Below are 12,387 nucleotides of genomic sequence, written 5' to 3' on the forward strand. Positions count from 1 at the left end.
CCACCTGGGCTTCCCCACTTAGCTCAGAGTCCAGGAGGACTCCCAAACTGCGCACTTGGCCTTTCAGGGGGAGTGCAACCCTATCTAAGACCAGTTGTAAACCTCCATCCGAAGTAGTGGGTTCCCTACCCACAGTACTTCTGTGTGTTGAGCTGTGAGTGATGATAAAAGCAGTGCTAGCATTTGTTGGCAAAAACTTATTCCCTGGTATTAATTTGTCAGGTAAGGTAGCAAATTGCTGACCCCATTTCCTGCTCCTAGTGTGTCATGTTTATGGCTAACACTATGACCTGGTTTGCAGGTAACAGCGGAAATTTACCCATGATTTGCCAGGAATGCGTGCCACTGCCATTTTAAATACGCAACCTCCGATTGGCCCAATCAGAAGTTATTTCGTGATGTGCGAACACAGACACTACAGGTTAATCATGGGTTAAACGACCCACAGTTAACCTACAATTAATTCTTAGGTTAACTGTGGGTTGTTTAACCCACAATTAACCCATCGTGTCTTGGTTTGCACATGGTGAATTAACCTCCTATCGGGACATTGGCTGATTGGCACATGACCCAATGGGCCCTATTGTTGCAACTGGCAGAGCAAACGCTGTGACTTTTATCAGGACTGCACTACCGTTGTGTGTGTGGAGTATTAGCTCACAGAAAGGAGTAGGCAGTATGTCTCAGTTCACATCAATGTTTACAGAGAGGCAGCATTATGCATACCTTTCTTGCTTTTTAAAACCTAGAATTTCTTAAGAGTTTGATTTTATGTTTAAAACGTGTCTAGCATCTAGCAGAAATCTTTAAAATACAGCACAGTTATGGTTTAATTATTTTTGCCATAGGCTAGACCCTCTCCTCTCTCTCTTTTTTTTTAAACCAAGCTCAAAGTGTCTCCAGATTCTAAAAAGCATCTGCTGGTCATGTTCATGCCCCTCTATGCGTATCTATGAATGCATTGCTTGTTCTGGTATGTATTTTTCTTTCTCCCCTCCTGCTTATCTTTATATTCCCTCTGCTTCAAACTGTACTCTGCAGCAATCTTGTGGTTGTAAGAGCCAGTGGAGTGAAGTAGCTGGAGTGTTGAGTATAGGCATAGTGAAAACAAGTTCGAAACCCTATTTAGCTATAAAGGCAACTGTGTGGCCTTAGCAGCTCAATTTCTCAGCCTACCCATGTGAGATAACTGGATATTTGTGATCATGATGTTTTTCATATGAGCTACCAGGAACACCTGCGCATTTCAGAAGAGGTCAGCAAGAGACTGTTAAGCCTCTGTAGTAACCAGTCTTTGATATAGGCTTGTTCTGAAAATGTACAGTCATTGCATACACCTAGCAAAGTGAACGGATAGGTAATAACTAGGGCTCTCACTTGATTAAAGAAATCTTTGTTGGTTGATTAAACATGAATACAAATTCTAGCTGTGTAGTGAAAGTTGATATTTAAAAAACTCTAGGCATATTTTCCAGAAAAATATCCATAATATTCCAGAAAAGATAAAGAAGGAAATTAGTGGTCTGGCTCACAGGAGCAGATTTTCAGGGCATGCAAAGGGCTATAGAGGGAAAGGGGTAGCCATAAATTCTATTTTGTATATGGAAGGAAAATGTATTCGATATTTAGAGCATGAGAACATTTTACAATAACAAAAATAAGAGAGTACGTGGTTACAACATTTAGCTATCATTCTGCAGCCAGAATTTCACATGAAAAATTATAAAGGATGCAATACTTGGATGAGTGTGTCTTGTGTCCTTCCTTCCTTGAGAGCAACAGGGGTCTCCTTGTGGAGACATAAATCTGGAGTTATATAGTACCTCTGTACGTGTAGTTTCCATCAGATTCCCTCCCATTGTTACAATAAGCTGCTGTTGAGTACCCAGGTGCAAGAAGAGACACACTGACCTACCCGCTGGGTGGAGCCTCTCTAGCTTCCCCGCTCAAGGAACTCACTTGGTTCTCCAAAGCTGCAAGCAGGACTTTCACCTCAAATTCGTGCGAGCAGGTTGCACATCTCATCTTCCTCCTCTGTTCTTCACAAGATATCCAGAGCCCATCTGCTGCAAAACATGGCATTTCCTAGTGCTGGCTGGTTCAGGGGGCTGAGTTCTCCAGGCAACAGGTGCTGCCTCAGTGGTGCATTCCCTGGCTAGTGCAGCCTTCCTCAGTCTGGTGCCCTCCAGATATTTTGGACTACAAATGCCATTATCCCTGACTATTCTGCTTGCTGGGACAAATGGGAGTTACAGCCCAAATAGTGGGGGCCTTCCCCATTGCAGTCAGCTGCTGCAATCCTTTAGTGTCAGTCAGCTGTGCTGAGGACTGCTGCGCTGGCTTAACTTTCGCTCTTGGCTAGGTGGATAATGCTGGGGCAATCACTGATAAATCACTCAATATTTCAATTGGGAATAAAAGTTTTAATTGATGTCAGGTTGGTTAATCGATTAATGTTGCGGCCTTATTCATTTTTTGCGGAATTGACCTTCACTGTGATTTAAAATCCAAACCTTTGGCCAGGTTCCTTCTTTATTATAGACAAAAGCAGAGAAATGTATGATGTAATTATTATTTTTAACCAAAAAGATATTTCATTGCTCTAGAACCAGGACTGTGTGAAAATACAGTCTTTAGCTTGCCTTAGGAATGCAATCGGGACAAGAACAAATATGTGGCGCTTGTTATTTAAATTGCTGTACATAAGGAGGTCAGTATTAAAATCCACTTTTTGCAGATGTGGAGGGTGGGGGATGAGAGAAAATTATGGCTTTGTAGGTTTAGGTCATGCTGCTGCCATGAACCAGGGACTTCCAGGTTTATGGCTCAGTGTTGAGTCACTGTGCTACACTAGCTTTAATGAGTGACAGCGTGAGACATCATAACTTTCATGTGGATGAGCAGTGTGACTGCAGTCTAATCGAAGGGTTTTCCATACAGGTGCTGAGAAATTTTGATTCAATGATCAGTTCAAACTGCACTCAGGAGCTGGAGCATGGTGGTGTAGAAGTCTGGAAACATGCACAGGTATTATCTACCTACTACTTCCTCCTCCCTAACTTCGTGGCTTTGAATATAATTTTGTAGAGATATGCCTGATTGTTTGCCAGTGGTTTTCTACTGTTATGCCAGTTAATCTCTAGATAGGCCCGCTAGAGTTAGATTTTGGATAAGCATTATTGCTGCTGTGTTAACCTGCTCCCCTTTAGAAGTGAGCTTTGGGGAGGCAGGACCCCCCCCACACACACACACAACTCCCTCTAGGTGGGAGGGTGTAGTGTGGTGTTGCCCTTCCATGTCCATTTCCTGTAAATGCTGCAAGCATCCCGGGTCATGCTACTTGCCTCCATCGCTTCCTCAGAAGACAGCACATCTTTCCCACATCCCAAATCCACACGACAGGAAAACCTTTTGAAATGGCCCGTCTGTCAGAGTGGGCAAAGAATCCCTCTTTTAATTAACACCTTGCTAGCTTCCCCTCTCAGGCCAGCAAGGGGAGAGCAAGCATCTTCCTATGTATGTGACTAGCACCTAATTGGTGAGCCAGTCTTGCCCTCTGCCCAAACCTGATAAAATGAAATAGAGTTATGACTTTGTCACTGGGGTCCTCTGTTGTCGCTCTGAATCACCTCTGAGCCAAGGATGAGGTGCACACTGTGCTCTCTGGTGTCCTCTAAGTGTGAGTAACTTACTTCCAGGAGCTCAGAAGAGGCTAGCTACATTCATTTTATGGTTTTATTTTCTTTCAAGTATCCTTTGCTTCTTGCCTCTTTTGATATTTTCTTTGATATTTTCTATATTCTCTCTTAACTTGCACTGGAGGCATGTAGATTTCAGACCAAGATCCAAGAGAGAGTTTTTTTGCCTCCACACTTTGCCTGACTAAATACCAACATTACCAGAGTACTTTGATATGTGCCTACAGGGGAGGAGGAACAGAGCGGACTGTTGGTATGCGCAGATGAGCGCAGCCAGGCGCTTCCCCACATCCCAGGCAGATTACTGGCTTGTAGACTTAAGGTCCCCTTTCTCTAGGGTTAGAGGACAAGAAAAGGGGTGGTGGCAAAACTACTGTTCAGTGCAAACTATGAGCAATTGGCCTGGGAGGGGAGTTGCTGCAAGAGGCATAAGCCATGTGCACTGTTAGAGGTGCCATCAATAAATCACCAGCAGAGAAGAGGCTTTTGGGTACAGGAGCTAAGAAAGCATTGTTTTAAGTCAGCCATGAAGATGTTGGGGCCATATGAGTATTCATGGCAGTGCCATTGCTCTAAAGATCTATCTTCTTTCCAAAGCTGAAGAAATTGTGAGTGGCAAGAGTTTGGTGGCTAAATATGCTGTAGTATCATCAGCAGTGATAGTCCTGATGGCTTGTTGTCTGTCTTTGTAGGGGATGTTGGTATAAAGGGCCGCAAAATCCATGGTAGCTAGGATGGTGTTTTCTGGGAGATTGTCATTTCCTGACGAAGTCAGTGGTACCCCATATGTAATATGTAAAGTAATACTGGTGGCATATAGTCTGGGAATGGATTACATATAAGCAAACACCCCAACTGTGGCAGTACCAGTGCCTGAAACAATGGGGCACTCAGGGTTGCCTGGTTTGTGTATTTTTGATAGCAGATAAAATATGCCTGATCGAGGCTCTTGAGGTTTGTCTGTCCATGTAGATTTGGTCCTGCACATCTGTGGGGAATTCCTTCATCAGATTGTGTAGTTTCTTCTGGTATTCCTTAGTGGGATCTGAGGACAGGGGCCTATAAAATGTGGTGTTGGAGAGGCCCCTCTCAGCCTCTTGTACATAGTACGACTTGTTCATGATGACAACAGTGGCTTCTTTGTTGACCTCTTTAATTACAAGGTCAGCATTGTTTTTGAGGCTCTGGATAGCATCATATTCTGCATGGTTGAGATTGTGTGGTAAACAACACTTTTTGCTGATTACCTCAGCTTAGGTGCTGCACCCGACACACTCTGTGTAAAAATCCAGTCCAGGATTATAGCTATCTGGAGGCGTTCATGCAGAATTCTTCCTGTAGCATTGAGGGGTTGTTTGTTGTGTGTCAGTGCACTGTCCAGAGTTGTGCTGGAAGATGGTAGTTGTGTGTTGGCGGGGAAAGCCTCTAGGTTACTACAGAATTGTATGTGTGGATTTGGTGGGGTAGAAGGATAGATTCTGTGAAAGGACAGGCTCCACTTCCTGGCTCGATATGTGGCTGGACAGATTCACAGTATTGTTAGGTGAATTTAGGGTGTTCTTGTTGTGACCAATGAAAGTATGTAGTACTTTAGATAGTTTGGTTATCACTGTGTATACTTTCTGCTTTTCCGTTCCCTCTGAACTGTTTACTGTTCCCCCACCCCCACCATATGCGAGTGTACATGTACCAGGAGTAGGGAATATTTTTGTGTCTAGGGCTTGGATTGCCCCTGTTCCTCCAGTGGATCAGATGACATCAGGAGGTGTGATCCCATCCGTGACATCAAGGGTGGGCCTCTGCCCCCTAATATCACTGGGTCCCTGACACCTTATACATGGAGTTGGCTTTGCCCAGCTAGGGAAAGGCCAGGTGGAGGGAGGTTCACAGAGGTGCCAGCTTCACTCCTCATTTGCATTCTCCATGGGGAGAACAAGCAAAGTGGGCTCAGCTGGCTTTCTTCCTCCATCATCTCTTCTGCATGGGGAAGGGAAGGCTGTTAGAGGAGCAAAATGATCGAGCTGCTTTCCCTTTTGAAGGGGCAGGGCTGGGGGCGCAGGGGACGGAGATTGGCCATCCCTTATATATTCACTTGGAATGCAGGATAACATTTCATGCGACTGAAGAAGTGAGCTGTAGTTCACAAAAGCTTACGCTATAATAAATTTGTTAGTGCCACAAGTCTCTTTGGTGTTTTTACTGCAACAGACTAACATGGCTACTCCTCTGGAAATTACTACTTTGGTGGATTCTATGGTCATCCTACAAAAGAATAACAAGAAGCAGAGAGTTCCAATTACATTCTGGTTGTTACATTTGGGGGAATGCAGCCAGCTGTCCTTATAATCAAGGCTCTCCACTCACAAAATAACAATTCCGTGTCGAGGTCATAATTTTTGTACCAAGAAAAGCCAGATTCTGCAACTTGAATTAATGATAATAATTATCATTTGTGAAGTGTCTAAAAAAGCAACAATTAGGCACTGCAGAGAACACCCAAAGACAGACCCTGTCTAATGCGCTTACATTTTAATTTAGGCAGGTACAAAAACCTGGAGAATGCCAAAAAAAAATTAGACACAAGCTAGCAGAAACAACGTCTTGCTTTTTTAAAAAAGAGAGAAACTAGCTGACATAAGTCAGGTGTGAGCAACTTGTGGCTATCCAGATGATTTGGCTTAGAACTCCCCTCACCATTGGTTATGCTGGCTAGGGCTAAAGGGAGTCACCAGCCAAAGCATCTGGAGGACCACAAGTTGCCCACCTCTGTCATGTTATGCCTGCTGAACAAGGTTTGTGTTGTTTACATAATCTGTTCTGCATAATTTATTTCATAATTGTTATTATTTTGTGTAATTTTGCTTGTTAGAAGTAATGCAGGGCACTCAAACCCCACTGAACATCAGAAAATGTATTTGGCCGCCCCTCTGGCTTCTTGAGAATTCAGCAGGCATTGCTCACAGATTTTCGTCAAAGGAAAATGGAGTTTCTAAGGAAGCTGAGTTTTATATCCTATACAACCTAAGTCTGCTTTTATTCCCTATGGCCATGCCTTTAACTTGACAAAATGTAGAAGCTATCAAATAACAGGGTTTTTTAATGTTATAACAAATTGCGAATAAACTATATATAAAAAAAAGGTTGGAAGGAGAAAATCTGGGCTTGAGCCCTAAAATCCACCTTATTTTCAACGACACTTGGTGGTCAGTGAGTTGTACTGTCTTGCTGTCTCATTCTTCAGTTGTCTCCTGTTTTTCAACAGGTCAGATCGGTCACAAAGTCAACTTCAGGAGGGCTGGCAATAACTGTAGCATCCTCTCCTCCCAGTCAGAAACCCACAGTTAGCACTATTGAGGATGTTGATTGTCTCTTATGGGCCATTGGTAGAAAGCCAAACACAGAGGGGCTAAATCTTGACCAATTGGTGAGTAGGAATTATTTTATTTCTTTGACACCATATGGGATATTGATGCACTACATCTGTAATCATGATTATATTGTAGTTGGCACAATGTAATGGTTAAGAGTAGGGGTGCAGTGTTTAATCAGTTAAAAACACCTTTTGTTCAACTGAAAACCTGCCATAAGTAATCAGGCAGCTAACTTTTTTTTAAAATTGTGGATTGTATCCAACAATATCCTTTCACTGGCAGAACAGACATCACAGGCAGACCAAATTTCCACCAGAATTCTGGAGCAGATATGGGAGGGGTGTGTTATGGGGGGGCAAACTCCCGTTGGGTGAGTGGAAATCTGCTGGTGTAATACTGAATTTAGCTCAGCAGTAATAAAACCTGTAGATGGCAAGCACCATCTTAAGTATTCCCCCCCTTTTTTTATACAAAGGAGGGGATGCTAGAAGACATGCCTGCAGTATACTACGCTTGTTGTTTCAGAACTATTCTTTTTAATTCATCCAAATTAATAAACTGATTCGGCTGAAGCCAATATGATGAATCAAATAAAATTCTTTAGTTATTTAGTTAGACCTTTGGCTATGGGGTGGTATAGAAATGTAATAAATAATATTTAGTTGTGAGCTCACATAACTAGTAAGTCCCCACTTCAAATCTAGTCTGAGCCACGAATTCATTAGGTCTTAGACAAGCTATGAGCTCTCGGTGCTCCCCTTCCCGCAATAGTATCCTAACCTACGTTATTTAAAAGATAACTGAGATAATATGTACAAAGTTTTGAACACTTGAAAAATAGTGTTTAAAAGTAAAAAACAAGAAAATGATTTGCAGCTGACTGCCTGGCTAGTCTTTGAAACAGTTCCCTTTTTGTCCCATGTGTTTTGATCGCTGAAGCTATGCGGGGAGAAAAAGACCTGCCTTCCTTTGTTTTCATTTCAATTTTTTTTCTGAAAAGTTAAATAGCCTAGATATAAAAGTTTCTTCATTGTGATTTGTCTTAGGTATTCTTTCCTTAGACCACAACTTTGACTTTAACTTTCCCTTCCAATATTAGGATATTATGGTAGACGGCATAGGTCACATTATTGTTGATGAGTTCCAAAACACTAGCAGGAAGGGGATCTATGCTGTCGGAGATGTATGTGGGAAAGCACTTCTTACGCCAGGTAACAGTATTTTTTTAAAAAAACTATTGTTTTGTGGGAATCTGTATTCTGCACCAAAAATAAAAACTGTCTTTTGGCAAATATTTTTTGCCAAAGGCTCCTAAACTGCATAAATTTAGCAGTTCTGGGATAAGAGAATGGGCCCTCTTAAAGACTGGTAACTGGTTAAAGAATGGAACCACAGAATAGGGACAAATGGACAGTTCTTATGAGGGGGGGGTAGAGGACATAAGAAATGGAGTCCTCTGAGGCTCTGTACTGGGACTTTTTACCTTGTTCATAGCCCCAAAAGAACCTCTCTAAGCTGTGTGAATGGACAATACAAGGCCAAATGTGTTTTAGTGTAAGGATTTTTTTTTTGCCCTGATGTGCATCACTTTACACTTCACATATACACTGCTGGGGTCTAAAGTGGCAGTGACTAAACAGAAAAGATACCTTAGGGCAGAGTTTTCCAAACTGTGTGCCATGACACATTAGTGTGTCGGCGGCAGTGTGTAGGTGTGTCGCGCGAAATGCAGAAAATTGTGAAGAAGGGCACCGCGGAGCTCCCTTACTCACGTTTGCTTCCCTTGGCCCCTCCCCCGGAACTTCCTAAAGCAGCTAATGTTAAAGCAGCTAACGCTTAGCTGCTTTAACATTAGCTGCTTTAGGATCATGTGGCGTCTTGACGTAGGACGCACGTGATTGGCGGTGTTGGAGCAGTACAGCGAGGTAGAGGCGCTGGGCGAAGAGAGGGGAGGGGAGATGCCACCCTGGGAGCAGAGCTTGGCCGACGCGGAGAAGTGGCAGTGGCCACCAGCCCTGCGAGATTTCGAGCGCACCCTTTGCAGACTTCTGCACCGCACTCCTGCACGGCCAGGCCAGAGTAGCACGCGGGTGGAAACGCCGCCTGGGACTGCACCAAGCGGGCTGTCCACCATCTTGGCCAGTCGGAACGGAGCTCAATAGCCTCAGAATCAGCGTGCTCCCGATTCACCCGGGCGAGCGCAGCTGCAGGCTGTCACCCAGTCAGCGCACCTGCTGCTGGCTGAAGGGAGGCCACCCTCCCAAACCCAACGTGGCAAACAGCAAGCCACCCACCACGTGGCGCTTATAATTTGATTTCTGCCATTTATTTTTATTTTTACTCTGCTGTAATTGTGGATTAACCACCCACCGGCAGCGTACCCACCGGAGAGTGCTGGAACTAGACTCTGGACATAGGCATTGCAAATATTTACAGCAATATAGCCTTGTAGTGAGACATATATATTTACACCAGTTTTGTTGGACTTTTGCTTCTCTACTTCATGCGTTTTTGCAGCTGAGCTCCTACCTGGGCCTATGTGTCCTAATATGTATTGTAAATACTTTAGTTAATTTTGTTTATTTTTCACATTTTCTTGCACATATTTACATACTGTTACTCATAAATAACAATGTATGTTATTATCTTACAAATCATATATTTTTAAAAATATAAATGAAAGGTTTTCATGAGATATGTTCTATCCCCATACATTTCGTTATTACAATTTATGTATGTGTCCGTATCTCTTATAATGGGTTAGTTTAACCTGCGGTTTGCTAGTAAAACTGAATTACTGTGTCACGAATTGATGCATGTCTAAAAAGTGTGTCACCAACATGAGAAGTTTGGAAAGCTCTGCCTTGCCCTAGGGGGTGGTGGATAGTTCTGTGGAAATGTTAATCCAATATGTAGTTGTAAATGGCTAACTAGACACGATGGATACCACAACAGGCAGGGGCAGGATGTCTCTAAATACCAGTTGTTGGGGGAATAACACAAGAAAGCGCTGTTGCTCTCATGTCTTGCTTTGAGCCTTTCCATAGGCATCAGGGTAGTTATTGTGGAAAGCAGGATGCTGGTCCAGATGGGCCTTTTTTCTGACATAGCGGAGTTGCTTTTATGGTATCACAGAATGTATTTGATACTATTGGTGCAGGTTCCTGGCTTTTCTTATTGCCTTGTTATACTTTCCCAGTTCAAATGTATCCCTTTTGAGATTTTTCTCCAGCTGAAGGACTAAAAGCAGGCTATGAAAATATCCATGGCTTGGCTCATACGTGCTAAAATCCTCCATGTAGAGTTGTCCCCTGCTTGCTTTGGGCAAGTTACAATCTCCCTAGCATAACCCACCCCTCACGGCGTGGTGGTAACAGTGAAATTAAATACAGACTCAGTTCGTATATGCTCAGGCCTCCCACATGAAGTGATCCTGTGGCTGCATTCACATGGAAGAAGTAATGCATGAATTGATGAGATCTTGCAGCTTCCCATTAGGAATTCATGGGGGTGCAGTAGTACACCATAGTACAGCCTTCATCAATACATTACATGCATGAGAGTGGATAATGGACACCACTATATTAAGTGAACCCTGTAATATCATTTGTACAGTTGCAATAGCGGCTGGAAGGAAACTGGCACACAGGCTTTTTGAAGGTAAAGAGGATTCTAAACTTGACTACACCAACATTCCTACAGTGGTCTTCAGTCATCCACCTATTGGAACAGTGGGACTAACAGAAGGTAGGATCTTGGATCTCATCAGTTTGCTCATAAAGCTCAGTGACTAAAATATAAACCCCACTGTAACAAAATCCGAAGCGCTAGACATGAAGTATCGCTTTTATAAAATTCTCTAAGAGAGTGGTGGGGAGCCTGTGGCCCTCCAGATGATGTTGGATTCCAACTCCTATCAGTCCCACCCAACATGCCAAGTGGTCAGGGATCATGAGAGTTGTAGTCCAACATCTGAAAGGCCACAGGTTCTCAACTCCTGCTGAAGGACAATTTTATCAGAGTAGCTTGGCAAAGATTTACTTGTATGCTGGTGAAACTGTGTTAAGATCTAGCTAATGGACTTGGCTTCGCATGGGTTGGAATAGCCCCTAGTTTGACACAGGGAAGCTTTCAATCAAACGTACACAGCTGTCACCATTGGAAACTGTACTTGCCCCATCTGAGAGAAGCCATGTCCACTGGCACCCCTAAGCATGACACCTTCTTGAGAGAGGGGGTTGTCCACTCCATTCTTTGGGCAGGGGGAGGCTGCCCCACAGCAGGGGGGAGGCATATAACTCTGTTCCTCAGCCTGCTAAGCTCCCCAGGCTTCACACTGTATGGACTGCAAAGTTATGTGCTTGTTAGGGAAGTCTGCCCCTAGTTGCTGAAGGTGTTTGCAGGCTTTAACTACATGAACACATTTAAAATAATTTAAATTAATTAATGCATTTTAAAAAGAAAATCATCATGTTGCACACCTTTAGAGTCCCCTTAGTATGCATGCCAAATTCCAGGTGTCTAGGTTTCATGGTCTTGATGCTAGGGTGCTGAAGGATAGAGACGCACACTACATACATAAGCAGAGGCTGGATGGCTGTTTGGTAGGGATGTTGTAATTGCATCTTGCATGTTGTAGTTGCATCTTGCATTGAGCAGGGAGTTAAGGTAGTTTACTTCTAAAGTCCCTCCCAACTCTGATTATATAATATTTCCCAACAGCCTGTATAATTGTTTTCGATATTAGCTTCAAAAGAAGGTAAAGTTGTTTAAGCATGAAATGCTTTGGTTCCAAAGTTATATTGGTGTTGTAATGTTTGTCTGTTCCAGCGGAAGCCATAACTATATATGGGGCAGAGAATGTGAAAACCTATACAACTTCCTTTGTCCCAATGTACCATGCCGTAACTAAAAGGAAAACAAAATGTGTGATGAAACTTGTCTGTGTCACTAAACAGGAGAAGGTGAGCAAAGCCTATGGAGGAGTAAAGATTCTATGAGCAATTATCCTGCAAGTTAAATCAGCTCCCCCATAAACTCATTCTGTTGAAGATAAGGAAACAAAGATGGGATTAAATATATCTAACAATACATGTTGACACTAAGTGTTAAACACTTTCTAGATATCATTTTATGTCTAGAATTTGAGCGGTATATACAAATGGTGAAGCCAGAGTGCACAACATGGATAGAAAGCCTATTATACATACACCCCATTTTTCCCTAGTATGGCTTATACCTTTGTATAAGCATGGGGAATATGAAACATGGTAATTGATGCCCTGTGTTTAATATGTTTATGGTTCTTGTGTTTTAAG

The 12,387-nt window shown here is 43.0% G+C and overlaps 1 protein-coding gene across 4 annotated transcripts in view; it reads left to right on the plus strand.

The window, feature by feature from the left end:
• The window catches only part of GSR (glutathione-disulfide reductase), a 41,427-nt gene that overhangs the window by 27,217 nt on the left and 1,823 nt on the right, over positions 1–12,387 (plus strand). For all 4 annotated transcript variants that reach the window (XM_084835027.1, XM_084835025.1, XM_084835026.1 and 1 more), the window contains 5 exons: positions 2,941–3,027; positions 6,961–7,122; positions 8,169–8,280; positions 10,685–10,816; positions 11,900–12,033. In XM_084835027.1, the coding sequence (XP_084691153.1) occupies positions 2,941–3,027; positions 6,961–7,122; positions 8,169–8,280; positions 10,685–10,816; positions 11,900–12,033 (627 nt within the window). The remainder of the gene's footprint in view (positions 1–2,940; positions 3,028–6,960; positions 7,123–8,168; positions 8,281–10,684; positions 10,817–11,899; positions 12,034–12,387) is intronic.

This window comes from Heloderma suspectum, chromosome 2 (assembly GCF_057233095.1).
Source record: "Heloderma suspectum isolate Gila_16-S chromosome 2, 16-S_ref, whole genome shotgun sequence".
NCBI classification, from domain to species: domain Eukaryota; kingdom Metazoa; phylum Chordata; class Lepidosauria; order Squamata; family Helodermatidae; genus Heloderma; species Heloderma suspectum.